Source organism: Onychostoma macrolepis, chromosome 25 (assembly GCF_012432095.1).
Source record: "Onychostoma macrolepis isolate SWU-2019 chromosome 25, ASM1243209v1, whole genome shotgun sequence".
Classification (NCBI taxonomy): Eukaryota; Metazoa; Chordata; class Actinopteri; order Cypriniformes; family Cyprinidae; genus Onychostoma; species Onychostoma macrolepis.
Genome location: NC_081179.1, coordinates 25139793 through 25161507, shown reverse-complemented (window position 1 = coordinate 25161507; position 21715 = coordinate 25139793). Strand labels below are relative to the sequence as shown.

The window sequence follows — 21715 nt, the reverse complement described above, 5'->3', positions numbered from 1 at the left end:
GAGAGTGTTTATAGTGCTGTGAGTTTAACACTTCATGACTGAGAGCAGAACACAACACAATCTTCATCATCACACAAGACAAAACAACTACAATGAACAACATCATCATCCTCATCTGGACCATTGCAGCTTTTATTCAAGGTGGAATATTAAGTTTTGATATGAATAATATGCTATTGTTGTTTTTACCAATACTCTGCTATAAAGGTGATTTACTGACAAACTAACATTATTTTCTCTTCTTCAGGATCCAGAGGAGTCACTCTGACTCAACCTGAAGTTAAAACTGTCCAGCTCGGTCAAACAGCTACAATAGAGTGTCATATAGATGTAGGAATATACAGCAATGACTTATACTGGTATCAGCAGAAACCTGGAGAAGCTCCTAAACTCCTCATATATCTTATATCAAACCGTTACACTGGAACTCCATCTAGATTCAGTGGCAGTGGAACAGCAAGTACTGGAAAAGATTTCACTCTCACCATCAGTGGAGTCCAGACTGAAGATACAGGAGATTATTACTGTCAGAGTTACCACTATATCAACAGTAAAGCTGTGTTCACACAGTGATAAAGAGTCGTACAAAAACCTCCGTCAGTCAGAGTCACAGTGACTGCACTGATACAGCTGAGAGATACTGCAGCTGCTGATGGATGTGAATCATCTCAAGCACTCTCAGATCATTATATTACAGTGCAGAACACATCTGTCTGATAATGAATTAAATCTGTACTGGTTAGGCTAATAGCTGTGATGGCTGAACTAAAAAGGCTTATCTCTCAACGTTTCAATAAACCATCCACTGTCCACAGCATTGCAGTCAAAAACTGAATTAATGTTTATTATATTTTAAATTAAAATACTGTAACACTTTTAAGTACCAATTCTCACTATTAATTAGCATGCATGTTATACTGGCTCTTCATTGGTACTTATAAAGCACATTTTAATGCCTTATTCTGCATGACCATATATTACATCTTTTAATCCTACCCCATAACTATTAATAAGGAGCAAATTAAGAGTTTATTCAGGCAAATGTCATATTTAATAGTTGGTTAATTGTGAGAATTGGAGCTTAAAATAAAGTTTTCTCTGGTTTGTACAAAGTTAATTTTGACCTGTGTTGTGGTTAGTTTAATCACTATAGAGGCTGAACAAAATAAAGTCTTGAAGCTGAACATCCCAAAATGTCATCCAATGTCCACAGAGTTGCAGTCAAAAACTGAATTAACCATTTATTCTGTTGTCATGTGCTGATTTAACACTTTTTAAATATTTATAGTTGATGATCTGTGACCTTTGACCTTTGACCTCTTTTGTTCATTTGCAGCTCAATCTTCATGGATCACAAAAAATGCAGATGAATCAAACATTTCTCGTGCGCACTAATCAATATTTAGCAAAATTGTCTTTCATTCACTACAATGTAAGTATACTATAGCTATATGTGCTATATGCTATAAACGCATTCTTGTATAAACGTACAATGTTTATTGATATTACTTAGTTAATTAGCTATCATTGTTATTAGCGTATCTCTATATATTAATTTTATGTCCTGTGTGTCTGTAATGTATCACTTTTATCCAGGTGTGAAGGAAAGTGATGATCTCTGTGTATCTTTTTTGCCATAATGTAGTACACTGTAAAAAATTGCTGTAAAAAAACGGCCATATTCTGACAGTAACATCCTGTTTTTTCATTACAACAGTAAAAATTCCGTAAAAAAAATAATGAATTCTGGGTAATATTTGTTGTTTTCGAGAAAGTATCCTTCTGCAGTCATGTGAAGTAACAGCGCTCAGAGTCGACAGTCAGAGGCTGTGTTTCAAATCACACCCTACACCCTCATTCACTATTCCCTACATGAGTTTACTAATATAGTCCACCTGACAGAGAGAATGAACACTAATGACTGATTTCAGCCAATGATGAACAGCTGCTGTGAACAAGCAGAATCACTGGAGAAAAGAGAAAAATGAAACTACAACTGACTTCAGCCACAGCCTTAGATGAAATCAACTGAAATAAAACAGCAGAGGATGATTAAACAACTCCACAAACAGCATTACAGTTCGACTTTATTTCTGCCACATATTTATAAAATTACTTGAGAATTAATAGACATTTAGATACTTTATTGAAAATATTTTGTGTGACCTCACCATTATGACGATCAGCGTTTGCTTTAGTTGGGCTCTTGACCCTTGACTTTTTAATGTTATTTTTTTTTTTTTGGTTGTTATAATTGTGTTAGTAAAAAACATACGTTATAACAACAAAATGCAATGCATGCTGGGTACCAGCACAGTACAAAACTCACCCATGACTCCCAGCATGCATTGCGACATGAATAAATTATGCCACTGAATTGTCCTCTTATTTTCTCTAATTCTTTCTATTTGCTTTTATTATTGCTTTTGTTTTTGTGTTGAGTTTTAGTAGTGGGTTTTGTGATGTTCAGAGTTGATCTGTTTATTTATTTTGGTTGATTGTCACCACTGTTGAGATTCATACGCTGATTCTTGAGGTGTGTGTTTCATAGCACTTTGAAGCTTTCTTTTTTTTTTTTTAATTGTCAGTAATGTTTTTAACAATCTTACATAAACTAGAGCAAAATAATGAGCAGACTGTTATTACATCATCAACTTGGTAACAGAAGACACTAGAGGAAAAAAAAAAAATTCAGTGAATATAATGTTTAATGATGGTTATGTCATTAGCATAACATAACTAACAATATTATAGATTTTGTTTTGGTTCTTTTTGCCGTAACACATGTTTTAGAACACATGTTTACAACAACCAAAGAAAAGTTAATGTTAAAAAGTCAAGGTTCAAGAGCCCAACTAAAGCTAACACTGATCGCCATCATGGTAGTTTAAAAACAACTTGCATTTCTGTGAACTTCTGACAGAAATAGCATCAGTCTGGTTAGTAATGTGTGAAATAATGCTGATTTAGGAGCTGTTTAATCAGATGTTGAGAGATTTAATGTATTTTATTTCAGTTGATTTCATCTAAGCTGTGGCTGAAGTCATTTGTAGTTCTTGTGTTTCTCTTTCTTCAGTGACTCTGTTTGTTAACAGCAGCTGTTCATCACTAATGCACAATCATCACTTAATCACAGAATTATCTCATTAACTTCACTGATTCATTGTTACTCTAACACTCTGTAGTGTGCACACATTACAAGTGTTCATTTAAAACTGAGGATTTTGTCGTGGACTTTAAAGGGTTAAAGAATAAACTGTAATTAATTTACGGCAACAAACTGTAGAAAAACAGTAACTTACTGGCAACCGTGCTGCCAGTAGATTACCGTTAATTCAAAGAAAAACAGCAATTTACTGTAAAACGTAACAGTCAGATTAACCAAACTAAAAAAGTTATTTTTACTGAAATATTAGTGAAGGTCCACAGAAAACAGTAATGCAAAGTCATGAACTGATCAGGAGAGTAAATATTAATGTGAACTGTATTAATGTGTTTTTGTACAAGAGAGATCTGTTAGTTTAATGTAGTTTTGTGGGTCACCGTTGTGCTGGAGAGTAGAGCCTATGCTTCAGTCAATGATGAGCCACAAACACTGATATTCTGCTGCTTTGTTTTTTTTTTTTTTTTTTTTAAACTGTCCAGTTGTTTCAACAGCGATGATCTTTTTGTTAAGTGCTCCAGCGCATGTGCTGTAGCTGATGATGAACTGAAGCAATTTGAGTTAAAGACATGTTTTTAGTTGTTTAAAGTGTTTGCAGTTTTATAGTAAGAAATATATTTTCTCAGTGGACTCAAATGATATAAGTTCACATTACTAATGCCATATGAATACCAATATTTTAAACTCGAACCAATTGGAGCAGAGCTCATTTCCATGGTAGCATAACAGTAAAAGGCTGTAAAAATGAAAAGCTGTAAATTAATGGTAGAGGGTTGATCCTGATTGAGCCAGTAATACTGCTCATGTTTCTGTCTTAATTAATAATATAAAGGAGGTGATTAAATTAACAGATCACAAATTCAAACTGGTCATTCTCAAACATTTTAATAAAACATTTTCATAGAAGTGGAGACTAATTCAATCTCAATAATTACAGCAGCTGTTACTGTAAACTAAAATTAGAATCTCCACAGGATTCATTGACTTCAATATTTTAATTATTTGAATCTGAATCTAACAATGAGTCTATATATTGTCCTGATCTCTCTTCTGTCTCATCTTTAGCGTTTGCATACCGAGGGTGTTTTGCATGAGCAGCACAAGATTTATATCTCTATGAACTGAACACGACACGATCAAGAGCTCTTCTTCATCAACCAACAATCATGACTTTAAGCATCATCTTTATCTGGACTCTGGCAGTGTTTTGTCAAGGTTTGCAGAATTATCTATGTTTGTATTTTCCAAAGATAAATTAGTGTGAAAATATTTGACTTCTAATGTTCTTCACTTGACAGAATCCATTGGGCAGGTGACAGTGACTCAAACTCCCTCACAGCTGCTCGCTCAAACAGGAGAAGTCAAAATAAAGTGTACAACTAGCACGAATCCTTCCTGCTGTTGTGGTGGTACTGCATGTATTAGCTGGTATCTACAAAAACCTGGAGAAGCTCCTAAACTCCTTATTTATGGAGCGAATCAACGGCAGTCAGGAACTCTAGATTCAGTGGCAGTGGATCTAACAGTGATTTCACTCTGACCATCAGTGGAGTCCAGACTGAAGATACAGGAGATTATTACTGTCAGAGTTTCCACGTGATCAACAGTAAATATGTGTTCACACAGTGATAAAGAGTCGTACAAAAACCTCCGTCAGTCAGAGTCACAGTGACTGCACTGATACAGCTGAGAGATACTGCAGCTGCTCTACAACACAATCACACACAACACTGATCAAACACTAATAACACAACATCATTACAATCAACATCAGTCTCGTATTTCTGAAAATAATGAGTCAGTGTTTTAATATGATCATCATATTTCAGTCGTAATGTATGATTTCTGTCGATCAAACTGAACAAAATGCCTTCAGTCTTTTCTGCTGTCTGGACGTGATGCTTTACATTTGATTCACAGAAAGATTTACAATCTTACACAGTGTTAAAACTGATTATTGATTTGTGATCATGGATTTTTATAATTTACATTTACATTTTTATATATTTAAGTTCATTATCTACTATAATATAATATAAATGTTCAACTATAAAAGGTTAATCATCTCCTACAAATGTAATAATGAGTTAGTCTGTGTGCTGCTTGACTACAGCAGAAGTGAAACTGGTGTGTTTCAGTCCAGATCATGTAACCAATCAAACAGTGACTCTGGGAGCGTGGGCTGAAAATCTCATTTGCATCGTCAGGGTGAGTGATTGTGATCCTCTCAGAATAGAGCAGCTCTGTCTCCAGAGACCATGTTCAAACCCCAAGAGCTTTATTTGACTAGATTTACTGCTACTGATCGAGCTTCTGAAAACACCTGAACAAACACTACATGCATCTTCATCTGTTAGTTGAATGATGTTGTCAGACACAAATGGAGTTTGTTGAGAAGCTTTATTGAATGTTGCAGCAAACACAGCAGATTGAAAGATCAGCCAGTGCTTGACACTAGAGCTCTCTTTCAGTATTGAGTTGTAAATGACTACAGCTGCAGCACTAGACTCATGTGAATCCTGCCTGACACAGGACACTCAGATACGGCTCATCTTCAGGAGAGAGCAGCGCTCGCTGGAGAAACATCAGCACTGCGGCGACTAACAGAGACTCTTGTGGAACGAGGCCTCATGAGGAGCTCCAGCATGTGTTACTTTGCAGACATACTGCTCTCCCGCTTCCCAGCGTGCTTTGCTGAGGGTCAGGACGCTACTGCGGCTGTAGCGGCCGTTCTGCTCGCTCTCTGCGCTGGTCACAACCCCCTCGGTGACCTCTGAGCCGTCCAGTGTCCAGCTCACCTGCGCCCCTGTGGAGTAAGAGCTGAGCAGGCAGAGCAGTGCGGCTGAACCTCCAGAGATCTGCAGAGAAGAGGGCGGCAGCAGAGACACTGAGGGCTTCAGTGTGGGACCAGCTGCAGGAGACAAACACAACACATTCACAAACACAAAGAAAACACACTGCAGCTCCAGCACTCTTCTGCCCTGCAGCATTCACAGCATTTCAACACGACTTTCAGCAGCAGACATGAGGAGTGCAGTCAAAATCACAACAATCTCATCATTCATCACATTCAACATCACTACAGATGTACAATATACAAACTACACAATCACTACATTTACATGAAACCTTATGAATGAAACTTAACATACTAAAGTCCTATTCGGACGATAATTGTTTCTCATATGGATGAAATTTTATTTTATTTTATTTTATAAAATTTATTTTATTTACAAATGTATTCTTACTATTGTATAAAATATATTTAAAAAAAATACTTATTATATAAAATGTATTATTTTTATTCCAATCATACTTTATAATATATACTCCTATTTATTATTTGATTATTTAAATCTCCTGTTTAAAAATAGGAAAATAGACGTGCTGTAGTTGTATGTAATTATACGTGATATAGTTATGTATATAATAACTGTATATACACATTTTAAAATTGTACTTCATACCAGCTGCTGCCATAATAAAGACCCATTTTGAATGTTTACATGCTTTTCTTCTCTTTCTGCTCACATTCGCTGTGGTGGAGCAGTTTTAAAATATTGTTCTTGTAAATACTTTCCAGCATTTCATTAATAAATATATATGCAAATTACACCGAAGCGCAACAGTTATCTTACGGTGTTCAGGAGTGCTCAAGAAGGGTTTAAACAATGAATTTTGAATCGATTTCTTCTTGTAAACTCAGAGATGTGGATTCGGACGGCAATTAAATTACCACACGATCTTGGTGTTTGTCAGAAAACAGTATGTAATTCTGCCGGGGATTTTTACGCGGGTGGTGAGAGAAAAACACCGACATCTGGATACGAATGGCATTAATATCAGCAACTACCCCCTGTATATGGTGAAAATCACTCAGGTCCCCCTGAGAAACAATTACCGTCCGAATACGACTGCTTTCATTGCAGTTATTTTATATCAAACATAAAGATCTAATATTTTAGTACATATATTCTCTTATATTTGTCTTTACAATTATCCAAAATGTAACAAAAATTTACACACAATTTTTTTAAACGTTTTTTTCTTGTATTATAAATCACTAATTTATAAACACAACTTGAGATTCAAAATCATTGACTGAACTACAAAAGTAACTACATCTATATTCAATTCTCACTTTTTCATGTATGAAATCTATAATAAACATGAAGTATTTATGAACACAGTGTAAAATGAAGGAAAAGCAAACCTGAGATGAACTGATAAAACTCATATTGAGTAACATTATGGAAATGTGTTTAGACAAGATTTGTGTGTTCAGTAAGAATAATCCAGTTCTTAATGTGACAAAAATGTCAATTAAATATTAATTATGCTTTTTTTTTTTTTTTTTTTTTGGCTGTTTTACCATTTTCTAATTTAAATTATAATATTTTTATATAGGAGAATTGAAAAGACAGACTTACCGAGCAGCAGTTTAGTTCCTCCACCGAAAGTCCACCACAGTGATACAATCTAATGAAACACTCGTACAAAAACCTCTATTCCACTCGAGTGAACACAAACTCCAGCAGAGAGAGAAACACTTCAACACACTGATAGTAGAAACACCTCAGATGATGACAACCCTAAATAATATATAGCTGATGAAATGCTTTTCAGAAATTAAGAACAAATCACTTTGGTTACACTTTATTTCGATAGTCCACTTTAGACATTCTACTAACTATAAGTAACTTTGTAACTACATGTCAATTACATGTCAACTACTTCTCATTCATTTGCAACTACATGTCTACTAACTCTCAGTAGGGTAGGTTTAGGGTTAGTAGAACAAGTTGACATATACTTGTAAAGTTTCTTATAGTCAGTATGTTGTGGTCCCATCAAAATAAAGTGTTAGAAGATATTAAGCAGACAGTCTACTAATACTCTAATGACTGCTAGTTGACATGTAGTTGAAAAGTTACTTACTGTTAGTAGAATGTCTAAAGTGGACTATCGAAATAAAGTGTTACCATGACATTTACACAAAATCCTTTCAAAATATTTGGTATTCTTTTCATAATCTTATTAATCATCTAATTTACAATAGACTTGATTCAGTCTGACTTTATTGTACCATATATGTCTCATTCATTCTCTTGTTGTGTGCTGATTAACAATTTTTTAAGGGAATATGTTTGATTAGCTGTGACCTTTCACTTCTATTATCATGATGATGTTGTGGAGTTTTTCATAATGATGCTTCTGTTCTTCATCTCGGTTCATCATCACGATTCACAGAAAAACATGCAGCTTCAGTCAAATTAATGAGTAATTCTGAACTTTAGATTTATGTTTTTCAGTCTAGTCTCATTTGACACAATTATGAATACTGATTATCTTTTTACAAGTATGAAAAAAAGGCCACATGAAAAGATTTACCATATAGCAAATATCAACATTGATTCAACATTAAAAAGACAGCAATGGGTATGAAATCAACTTTTTTCTGCCCCATAGGTTGTTCTACATACAGTAAAAAAAAAAGAAAAGAAAAAAAAGTAGTATACGATTTTAGTAATAGCATTTTGTCCTTTTTTTTTTTTTACATAAATTTTTAAAAATCATCTACACATGATATGAAAAATCCAGTCATTTCAGTGACCAAAAATGTAATGCATAATGTTGGTCCCTCACTGATAAAACTGATTTTGTGGTGAAGTAAATACTACAGAAAAACAAATGTAATTTCTACATTAAATAATTTAGTTCAGGCAATAATTTAAATAAAAGAGTAAATTCAATATTAGTACTCAATTTAAGCTTGTAGAATTTAAAGTTTGAACTTTAAAAACATAAAATTTTATGTCATTTTTATGACATAAAAGCCAAAAGTATAAGCTCATCTGTTTCCTCAAGCTTTTAATTCAGCAATGTGCAAATGTTTGTTGTGAAGCAATATTGCAATTGCTTAAAAGCAATCCATTCTCAGTTACTAAAAGGGTCAAGAGCCCAACTAAAGCAAACACTGATCTCCATGATGGTGGCATCATTTTAACCAATAAAACTAAAAATTAAAATACCAACCAACAAAATTAAAATAGAAATATAAACTTTTGAACTGCGGGTTTCGTCTGGTCAGAGGAGAACTGGCCCCCCGACTGAGCCTGGTTTCTCCCAAGGTTTTTTTTTCTCCATTCTGTCACAGAGGGAGTTTTGGTTCCTTGCCGCTGTTGCCTCTGGCTTGCTCAGTTGGGGACACTTAATTTCTAGCGATTATCGCCGATCTGATTGCACAGATACTATTTAAACTAAACTGAGCTAGACAATGACATCTCTGAATTCAATAATGAAATGCCTTTAACTGAAAATTGAAAATTGAGTGTTTAATCTTATCATTATACATTACTGACACTCTATCCTCCAATTTGATACTGTTAAGTGCTTTGACACAATCTGTATTGTAAAAGCGCTATATAAATAAAGGTGACTTGACTTGACTTGACTTGACTTGACTTGAAAGGAATGAGTTGGTTCCTCCTCTGGTGAAATCAGCTGCTGAGTTCATGGGTGGAATAAACACATGGCAGGACTTTTACTTTCTGACCCTGGATTTGACACCTCTGGTTATTTTCGTCTGTAGTGTTATTCAACTGTAACTGTATGTTACTATGGTTACCAATGTGTATAGGAAGTGCATTAATATAGAACGTGATTAAATTGACCTGGAACTACCTGCAGTTCAACAAATTTAATCAACACCTGCCAGCCAATCAGAATCAAGTATTCAGACAGACCATGGCATAAAATGAGATAATTAGTTTAGTAATTGAATGATGATTGAGCATTAATGAAGAAAATACAAGAACTACAACTGACTTCAGGCACAGCCTTCGATGAGATCAACACAAGATAAAAGAAGACATTAAATCTCTCAAGATCTCAGCAGAGGATGATTAAACAACTCCACAAACAGTATTACCAGCTTCACACGTTACTAACCAGATTGACTTTACACTCAAAAAAATGATTTGGTCTAATTTGCGCCAGTGTTCATGTGTTTCCACACTACAGAGTGTTCAAGTAGAATTGAAGCAGTGCTGGAGTTAAGGAGATAATTATGTGATGATTGATCATTAATGATGAACACCTGCTGTTATCAAGAAGAATCACCGAAGGAAAGAGAAACACAAGAACTACAACTGACTTCAGCCACAGCTGAAGAAGAAATCAACTGAAAAAAAAGAAGACATTAAATCTCTCAAGATCTGATTAAACAGCATCAGACTGACCAGATTGACTTTATTTCTGTCAGACTTCTAGAGAAGCTCTTATTGAGAATTAACAGAGGTTTAGATGCTTTATTTTTTTGTTTGAAATCACCATCAAAGAGACCAGTGTTTCCTTTTGTTGGGCTCTTGACCCTTGACATCTTGGTGTTAATATTACGCTGGTTGCTTTAATTGTGTGATCATTTAAAACACACTTAGCTTAACCAGCGAAGCCAAGTGAAAAAGAGTTGTGGGTAGATCTTATCACTGGTCCCTGACCTCATTTCAAGTCCAATTTCTGATTATATAGACATTATACTGTTTTTTTGTAGATTCATATCTTGCAGTATTGTAAATATCAGATAATTTGAATAATTTACAAATCACCTTGTGCACATAAAGTTTTCATCTGCATCAATGCAAAGACCACAGACATCAAGAATCAGTGTATGAATCTCAACAATGGTGACAGTCAAGAAAATATTCAGATAAAACTCTGAACATCACAAAACAAGCTACTAAAAGTCACAACTATATCAGCATACGTAAAATAAAATAGTAAGAATAAAAGAAAATAATCAGACAATTCAGCTGCGTTGTTTATTCATGCTGCAATGCATGCTGGGATACATGGGAGAGTCTTGTACTATGCTGGTACCCAGCATGCATTGCAATATGAAGCATTTTGTTGACTGTAACCATTGTTGAGATTCATACGCTGATTCTTGATGTCTGTGATCTTTGCATTGTTACAGTTGCATTGAAAAGTTTTTGAGCACAAAGTGATTTGTAAATTATTTAAATTATCTGATTTTACAAGACTACTACATCTGAAGCTATATAAAAAAAACCTAAAGCAGTACTACATCCATACAATCAGATGTTGGACTTGAAATGAGATCGGTGGATCATTTGCCCACAACTCTTTTTTTTTTCTTAGCTTTGTTGGCTAAACTAAGTGTGTTCTATATAAACACACAATTAAAGCAATCAGTGTAATATTAACACCAACATGTCAAGGGTCAAGAGCCCAGAGCCCAACAAAAGGAAACACTGGTCTCTTTGATGGTGATTTCAAACAAAACAATAAAGCATCTAAACCTCTGTTAATTCTCAATAAGAGCTTCTCTAGAAGTCTGACAGAAATAAAGTCAATCTGGTCAGTCTGATGCTGTTTAATCAGATCTTGAGAGATTTAATGTCTTCTTTTTTTTCAGTTGATTTCATCTTCAGCTGTGGCTGAAGTCAGTTGTAGTTCTTGTGTTTCTCTTTCCTTCGGTGATTCTTCTTGATAACAGCAGGTGTTCATCATTAATGATCAATCATCACATAATTATCTTCTTAACTCCAGCACTGCTTCAATTCTACTTGAACACTCTGTAGTGTGGAAACACATGAACACTGGCGTAAATTAGACCAAATCATTTTTTTGAGTGTAGATGTTGATGTTTTAGTTTTGTTTGAATTACCATTATCGAGGTCAGTGTTTGCTTTAGTTGGGCTCTTGACCCTTGACTTAAAACACTGCAATTATTTTGGTCGCAATAACTGTGTGTTTGTTTAGACAAGCTGGTGTTGATGGTTATGTTTTAATAAAACAGTCATCAGCATTTAGTGACTTTCATAACTGATTTCATTCAGAACATCATCATTGATTGGTTTAGTACTTAATTTTGTTCACATGAAAAATAAAGCTTGATCCCACAGCTTTAAAATTAATCTGATAGACTTTAAAAGTAAATAGGCACTAAAAGCTTAAAACTGTGTTATCATAAAGACGTCAGGAATCAGCGTATGAATTTCAAAAGTCTTCAGATTAAAATGAAAACTATCAGATCTTAAACTACATATGTTTAATATCAATAACAAAGTTAGCTACTAAATCTACCAGTGACTATACTTCAAATTACATCAGTTACTCAAGTCACTATATGCTGATTATGCTTTTATTGAAACAAAACCAACACCTGATCACATTTTTCTTGGCTTTTTTCATTTTTTTTTTTGTGCTATAGCTAATATGTCTAAACAAACACACAGTTATTGCAGTCAAAGTAACTGTAATGTTTTAAGTCAAGGGTCAAGGGCTCAACTAAAGCAAACACTGACCTCGATAATGGTAATTCAAACAAAACTGAAACATCAACATCTAAAGTCAGTCTGGTTAATGTGTGAAGCTAGAAATACTGTTTGTGGAGTTGTTTAATCATCCTCTGCTGAGATCTTGAGAGATTTAATGTCTTCTATTATCTTGTGTTGATTTAATCAAAGGCTGTGGCTGAAGTCAGTTGTAGTTCTTGTATTTCTGCTCGTCTCATCTCTTTTTTTTCTGTTCTTCTTTCTCTTTCTTTCAATGGTTAAGTTTGTTAACACCAGGTGTTCTTCATTAATGACCAATCATCACTCAATTACTAAACCAGGGTTCCTCAAATCTTTCCCTGGAGGGCCAATCTGCTGCAGAGTTTAGCTCCAACCCCGATCAAACTCACTTACCTGTGATTTTCTAATGATCTTGAAGACTCTGATTAGCATGCTCAGGTGTGTTTGATTAGGGTTAGAGCTAAACTCTGCAGGAGTGGGCCAGATTTGAGGATGCCTGTACTAAACTAATTATCTTATTAACTTTAACACTGATTCAGTGTTACATTTTAAAACTGAGTGTGGATTATATATACACTGACTTAACACTGTAGGTTTTACTGTGTACTCATACCATCTATTAAGTATATAAGTATCCTTGGTGAGTAGGTTGCTGTCTTTGTTTCTGATGTTGTTGCACCTTTCGTTCATTTTGACTCCTTTCTTGCTCGTTTTGACCTTTTGAAAGAGTACACATGTCGTTCTTTCAGTTTGCTTCTTCTGCTTCACAATATTGTTTGTTAAACCAGTTGTCATGTCATTTCACAACCTTGTCATTTTAAATTCACATCATCTGGGCTGTTGTTCTTCTTTTTACCCACATCTCATTGTTCATCACCAAGCACTAGGACTTTGTCTGTGATCCATGGAGCGTTTTTATGTCTTCTGACGTCAGAGGCGGACAATCCAGGGGTCAGAAAGTAAAAGTCCTGCCATATGTTTGTTCCACCCATGAACTCAGCAGCTGATTTCACCAGAGGAGGAACCAAGACATTCCTTTCAAGTCACAAGCAAGTCTCAAGTCAAATCCCAAGTCCTCAAAGAGTTAAAGTTAATGAGATAATTAAGTGACTAATTAAATGATGATTGTGCATTAGTGATGGACACCTGCTGTTATTGAGAATTACAGAGGATCAGATGTTGATGTTTTATTGGTTAAAATGATTCCACCATCATGGAGATCAGTGTTTGCTTTAATTGGGCTCCTTACTCTTGACTCCTGTGTTAGATTTTTTGCTGTAGCAATTCATATGGTGTTGTAGAGCAAGAAGATCAGTGCTGTGCAGAGAGCAGTTATGTTTTTATAGCTGGTCTGTTTACATTCAAAACAACTTTTTTTTTTTTTAAATGTTATTAGGTTTTGAATAATCAAACAAATGTTTGCTCAGTAGCAAGTTATTTTGAAATATTAAAAGGGCCAAAAGCACAACTAAAGTAAACACTGATCTCCATGATGGTGGCATCATTTTAACCAATAAAACCATCTGATCATCTGTAATTCTCAATAACAGCAGGTGTTCATCACTAATGCACAATCATCATTTAATTAATCACTTAATTATCTCATTAACTTTAACTCTTTGAGGACTTGGGATTTGACTTGAGACTTGAAAGGAATGTCTTGGTTCCTCCTCTGGTGAAATCAGCTGCTGAGTTCATGGGTGGAATAAACATATGGCAGGACTTTTACTTTCTGACCCCTGGATTGTGCGCCTCTGATTCTGGCTGCCACAAATCAAAATTAATCCATGGCTGAATTGTCTTAGTAATTTTCTTTATTCTTGGTATTGTATTATTATTTTTTTGTCACTTTTAGTAGCTTGTTTTCTAATGTTTAGAATTGATCTGTTCTACAGACAAGAGTGATTGAGATGATTCACATCCATCAGCAGCTGCAGTATCTCTCAGCTGTATCAGTGCAGTCACTGTGACTCTGACTGACGGAGGTTTTTGTACAACTCTTTATCACTGTGTGAACATATGTTTACTGTCTATGTAATGGTTACCCAGACAGTAGTAATCTCCTGTATCTTCAGTCTGGACTGCACTGATGGTGAGAGTGAAATCACTTCCAGATCCACTGCCACTGAATCTAGATGGAGTTCCAGTGTAACGGGTTGTTGCATCATATATGAGGAGTTTAGGAGCTTCTCCAGGTTTCTGTAAGTACCAGGTTAAAGCATAACCAACATACACTCTGCTGCTGGTTTTACAGTTTATTCTGGCTTCTTGTCCTTGAGCTGCTGTTATTGATGGACTCTGAGTTACAGTGATCTGTCCTCTACACTCTGAAAGAAAGAACAATAATGGACAAGAATGAAAATGATATACTTCACATTTTTAAATAATTAATTGTCTTTAAGAAAGTCTGTTACAAACCTCGAGCAAACAGTGTGAGTGTCCAGATGAGGATGATGATGTTGTTCATTGTAGTTGTTTTGTCTTGTGTGATGAAGATTGTGTTGTGTTCTGCTCTCAGTCATGAAGTGTTAAACTCACAGCACTATAAACACTCTCAGAGCACTGAAGCATGTGCTGACGATGCAAAGAAGGGGCAGGATTACAACAGCTTGAACTGCTAACAAAGTATTATTACTTGGGTAAAGTTGGTTTTATGTTCGCACATTCACAACATTCACACATTTTTGCATTCAATAACTTTCTAATTATATGTGCAATAAAGTTATTTTTTGCAAATTCTAATCAGTGACATCATTGTGGAAAAAAAAAAAAAAAAGGTAGTAGATTGACAATCGAACAAAATGGCCAAGTATTGTTTTAATGTCATACTTGCTGGCGAATGTCCCCTGAATGTCCAGTGTAGTGTGGTTAACAAAGTAATTGAATGCAATAGTCCGAATGTGCAAATATAAAACCAACTTTACCCAAGCAGTATTATACACTATAGAACAAAACACCCCCTTTAAGAACAGTATGTGTTTATTGCTAAAATGTATTACATAGATAAATATTTAATATAATTGAATATTGATCAATACAATATTTTCATACTGTCTTTCATTCATGAGTTTCCTCTTATGTTTCCAATGTTCACCAGAGATCAAGCATACATTTTATACTCCTGGGGTGTATTCCCAAAAGTAGGTTATGTGACATTTTATTGGTATGTTTAAGGATAAGCGAGCAGATAACCTCAGCTTTCGGTTCCAAAATCGGAGGTTACTTTCAGGGTGTGTAAGTAACCATAGCAACTTGCTCTCTGAAGATAACCTGCTCCGGAGCAGCTTATGTTCCAGAGTTAGTTCACTTCAGCACTACACTCAAAAAGATTTTTGAGAAACGAAGTGTGTTCTATATAAACACACAATTAAAACAACCAGTGTAATATTAACACCAACATGTCAAGGGTCAAGAGCCCAGAGCCCAACAAAAGGAAACACTGGTCTCTTTGATGGTGATTTCAAACAAAACAATAAAGCATCTAAACCTCTGTTAATTCTCAATAAGAGCTTCTCTAGAAGTCTGACAGAAATAAAGTCAATCTGGTCAGTCTGATGCTGTTTAATCAGATCTTGAGAGATTTAATGTCTTCTTTTTTTTTCAGTTGATTTCATCTTCAGCTGTGGCTGAAGTCAGTTGCAGTTCTTGTGTTTCTCTTTCCTTCGGTGATTCTTCTTGATAACAGCAGGTGTTCATCATTAATGATCAATCATCACATAATTATCTCCTTAACTCCAGCACTGCTTCAATTCTACTTGAACACTCTGTAGTGTGGAAACACATGAACACTGGCGCAAATTAGACCAAATCATTTTTTTTGAGTGTAGAGCATCTACTGACGAGACTCCAGTGGGCGTGACAGATAGCGCACAGTATTATATATTATTACAATACAGTTATGTATATAGCATGCATAGATAGATAGATAGATAGATAGATAGATAGATAGATAGATAGATAGATAGATAGATAGATAGATAGATAGATAGATAGATAGATAGATAGATAGATAGATAGATAGATAGATAGATAGATAGATGCTATTTTAATGATAAGCGCTAATAAATAAGGTTAGCCTATATATTGCTCTAATATGGTTATTATATTTTATTGGCATATTCAGATAACTGTTATAAATTATAAAACACTATTATGACAAAGTAATGTTTAATTTATTATATTAGCCTATATATATATATATATATATATATATTTATATTATATCGCACATGGATCGGCATTTTCTATAATGTATTTCTATAATAAAAATACATATCTGATATGACTTAATATATAATTAGTATCAAGCAAACAATATAATTCTAATTCTCAAGGATTAAAGATTAAACTGAAAAAAAAATGATTGCAAAACCATCAATTAGGTGGCGATATGCACTAAGCATAAGGCCTACATGACCTTTGAACAGAAGGAAAAGAAAGAAGCAGTATGGCGCGCTTATTCTTTGCGTCCGTTTCGTTTAATTAAATGATGATTGTGCATTAGTGATGGACACCTGCTGTTATTGAGAATTACAGAGGATCAGATGTTGATGTTTTATTGGTTAAAATGATGCCACCATCATGGAGATCAGAGTTTGCTTTAGTTGGGCTCCTTACTCTTGACTTCTGTGTTGCTATAGCAATATATGTGGTGTTGTAAAGCAGAGAGATCAGTGTTCTATTTTTTTTCTCTCAGTATTGAAGCATTATGGTGGCATTTGTTTATTAGGAATTTTTTTTTTTTTTTTTTTTTCTTCCAGTTGATTTCATCCAAGGCTGTGGCTGAAGTCAGTTGTTGTTCTTGTGTTTCTCTTTTTTTCAGTGATGTTGATTGTTAACATCAAGTGTTCATTACTAATGCTCAATCATCATTTAATTATATCCTTAACTTTAACTCTTTGAGGACTTGGGATTTGACTTGAGACTTGCTTGTGACTTGAAAGGAATGACTTGGTTCCTCCTCTGGTGAAATCAGCTGCTGAGTTCATGGGTGGAACACAAATATGGCAGGACTTTTACTCTTTAGCCTCTGGACTTTCCACCTCTGGATTTCAACAGATGGGCTATTTGAAAACTCTTAAAGGGTTAGGTTACCCCAAAATGAAAATTCTGTAATTTTGGAGAGTATCACAACGCATACGCACGCTTTCCCCTTAGCGTAGACAACGCTGATTATGTTCATGCACGTGCTTGCTGTTGCGTTGCTGTTTATTGGAGGGTCAGAGAGCTCTCAGATTTCATCAAAAATATCTTAATTTGTGTTCCGAAGATGAACGAAGATCTTACGGGTTTGGAATGACATGAGGATGAGTAATTTATTACAGAATTTTCATTTTGGGGTGAACTAACCCTTTAAACTGGCTATATTGCCATTGGTTCTAGTTTTTCCTTTATTGTATGTGGATGTGTACAACTCGTGTTAAAACTGTGTTAAAAATGATGAAGGGAAAGCAATCTGTGCAGTTTAAGCCAACAACTCTTATAGACATAATACAGTATGTTATATGCTAAAACAGACATCCATAAAATTGTTACATACAGTTATTTACTACATTTCACTTTTTAAACAAGTTACTATGCAAAGTACTCAAAATTAAAAGAAATGTAAAAGAGAAAAAGTGGTAATACTTTATTATAACTTTCACTAATAAGTCATTACCAAACCTTATTTAATGCTTAATGGGTCATTAGTTAATATATATTCACATATCTAGAAACGTGAAATAATGTGCTAATTAGTTTTTACTAATAAATGTATTAAACTTTACCTAATAATTAAAATTTTTTGTGAATTAAAATGCTTACAAATGTCATTAAACTTCTAATTCATATGATCATGCACATCTTGAGAATCTTCAAAAGATTTTAACATGTTATACAATGATTAAAAGCTTTTGTTAATGCACAACACTCTTGCTGTTATTGAGGTGATACGGGTAAGGTTAGGCTCAGGTTTGGTGGTATGGGTAGGTGTAAGGGGTCCATTTGATTACTAAACACAATTCAATCTGTTTATATTGCATTATTGTGATAAATGAAAAAAATGAAGTATTTTCTTGTTTTGTTTTTTTTCCCCCTCCTGTTGATGTATGATTCCAGAAATATTCTGTGTAATGACACAAAATAGTATACCAATATAAGTGTTGAGGTAATAAAAACATGTTTTGCACCCAAATTACAATGCGTGTTATGTCTTTACCAAGCATTAAGCTAAACTTAACTAACCACCCTTTACATAAACGTTGTTACAGTAGATAAAGTCCAGTGCCAATAAAGATACAAAAAAAAAAAATGGTACATGTTTATAAACATACAGAAATGGTGAATAGTCTCAACTTTAGATTAGATACTGCAAAAACATGAACAAATGATTAATACATGATTTGTAAAGATGTGAAAATAGGGTGAATTCTGATCATTTAGGACATTTTTTGCCTTCAAAATGACTGCTCATAAAGATACTAATGATTAGTAAATATTTAGAAACATTTACAATTGATGAATAGTTTCCACTGGCTTGGGGTTTGAAAAAAAACAACATTAACAAATAATTAATAAATGATTTAAGATGTGCAAATAGAAAGTCTACTGTCAGGGTTTCTATAAGAGAGAACTCAAATGCAGGATTAGTGTTGACAGTTTATTAACAAAACAACTGACAGGACAATAGGCAGGGAATGAATTGACAACAGGCGGTCTAGGTGAGCCGCCACAGAGTCCAGTCCAGGATGGCAGACCTCCAGAGAGCAGGGAATGCAGCAAAGCTGGAGACCGGAGAATAGCAGCAGTGGCCAGACCCAGGGCGGGAACCGGTAACCCAGCTGACTAGACTGGGGACTGACATGAGATTAACTCTACAAACAACTAGGTAGGGAATAAGTGGTATCACAGGACTGGTAAAACAGAGCAAACAAACACTGACGTAGCACAACGAACTGGCAAAACAAGAGGGAAAGGGAGAACAATATAAACGACAGGAGAACATGAGGAACAGGTGACAACACTCAGACCAATGAGGACTAAACAAGGGGGCGTGGTAACGGGAAACAAGGAGGCAGGACGAGAGGAACACATGGCAGACAATGACAAAGACAGAGCCATGTGCTCAGACACAAAACAAACTTGGAAACACTGAACAATGACAGGACAGACAAGACTGTCGGGGGGGGAACCCTGACATCTGCTCAACAAACCAAGACCAATATATGACCTTTACAGACTGTGATTATGAGTTAATGAATATATTAACTTGAATAATTTGTGAAGTGTATGAAATGTGTAATTAAGCTCTATGTTCACAACATTTGTAAATGTAAAAAAAAAAAAAAAGCATTACCTAATATGTGAACTGAAGTGAAATTGCATTAGTAAGCATTCAAAAGTACATTAACAAACAATCTTGTAATCGTTGTATAGTTTCAGTTAAAATAATTTGTAGATTTTTAAAACGCATTGAAAGTTTAATGACGTTTGTAATCATTAACTAATGATCAGTTAAGCATTATAATGTTTGTTAATGATTTATTAATGAAGCTTTTAATCATTGTAAATCATCTGTCAAAATCATTTGAAGATTTAAAAAAAAAAATGCATGATCATATGAATTGAAAGTTTGACATTTGTAAGCATTTCAGTTTGCATTAAATAATGATCTGTTAATCATTTGGTAATGTGTAATAAGTTAATTAGTTAACATTAACAAGCACATTGTCTCATATTTCTAGATATGTGAATATATATTAAGCAGGGGCGTTTCCTCCGAAGAGGAGGCAAGGGAGGCAGTGTCTCCTCAAAAAATCGGATGAGAAAATAATCGATATTAAGTCAAGTCAAGTCACCTTTATTTATATAGCGCTTTTACAATACAGATTGTGTCAAAGCACTTAACAGTATCAAATTGGAGGATAGAGTGTCAGTAATGTATAATAATAAGATTAAACACTCAATTTTCAGTTAAAGGCATTTCATTATTGAATTCAGAGATGTCATTGTCTAGCTCAGTTTAGTTTAAATAGTATCTGTGCAATCAAATCGGCGATAATCGCTAGAAATTAAGTTATATATTACAATATATTACAAACATAAATAGCAAATATTACTAAATATGGTATTAAAAGTATAAAAGTCACTCGTTTTTATAAAGTAACGCTGTCAAACAGCGACATCCGCATGTAAAGTTACAGCTGAGGCTTGCCTACACTGTAAAAAATGATTGTGATTTTAACAGTAAAAAACTGTAAAACACCACAGTAATAACCTGTTAAATGATTAAGAGTAAGTTTCCTTACTATATACAGTGAATAACTGTAATAGATCTAACCTTTGTTTTCGAGAAAGTAGCCTCAGAGTCGACACTCATAGACTGTGTCTGAAACCACTCCCTACACCCTCATTCACTAGTCCTACATTACTTCACTATATAGTCCACTAGACAGAGTGATTGAGAACATATGAGTGAATTCAGACACTGATGAACACCTGCTGTTAACAAACACAATCACTGAAGGAAAGAACAAGAAACAAAACTACAACTGACATACAGCCACAGCCTTAAATGAAATCAACTGAAATAAAACAGCAGAGGATGATTAAACAACTCCACAAACAGCAGCTCCACTTATTACTAACCAGTTTGACTTCATTTCTGTCATATATCTACGAATTAACAGAGGTTTATATTTTATTTCAAATGTTTTGTTTTATCTCACCATTTTGGCGATCAGTGGTTGCTTTTGTTATGCTCTTGACCCTTGACTCTTTGAGGTTAGTTTTTCTTTGGCTGTTATGACTGCGTTTGTAAACACATTAGTTATGACAAGAAAAGCCAAGAGTGTTTGTAGTTTTGGTTAAAACTTAAAAGTGGTGATCATCTTCTAATGACCTGGATCGCTGATCTCAGTTAGTGTCAAACAATGTGGGTGATTTGTAATTAATTTCATATTGGCTGTGGTAATAATATTACTCCACAAGTTAAGCTGACAAACCATTATGAAAGAATTTAAAAACCTTTTATGCACAAAACCTTCAGAGTTACAGCATCATTTAGAAACACACAGACATCAGGAATCAGCACATGAACCTCAACAATGGTGACTATTAATAATAAAAAAAAACAATTCATGCTGCAAAGCATGCTGGGTGCCAGTACAAAACTCCCAGAATGCACTGCAGCATGAATAAATTATGCAGCTGAATGTTCTTAATATTTTCTTTATTTGCTTTTATTTTGGTG

General features: G+C 34.5%; 1 pseudogene and 2 gene segments (V, D, J or C); 2 read left to right on the top strand and 1 right to left on the bottom strand.

Moving 5' to 3' along the window:
- The first annotated feature begins 48 nt into the window (after window positions 1–48).
- LOC131534768 (Ig kappa chain V region K16-167-like) lies at window positions 49–1278 on the top strand. The segment is given in 2 exon segments: window positions 49–141; window positions 248–1278. Coding segments are annotated over 2 exon segments (375 nt in total).
- Window positions 1279–4257: 2979 nt separating this feature from the next.
- LOC131534766 (immunoglobulin kappa variable 1D-13-like) lies at window positions 4258–4792 on the top strand (annotated as a pseudogene).
- Window positions 4793–5620: 828 nt separating this feature from the next.
- Window positions 5621–21715, bottom strand: part of LOC131534754 (Ig kappa chain V-III region MOPC 63-like) — a 49618-nt gene continuing 33523 nt past the window's right edge. The window contains 2 exon segments of the V gene segment in view: window positions 5621–6074; window positions 7594–7628. Of these exon segments, the coding sequence occupies window positions 5764–6074; window positions 7594–7628 (346 nt within the window).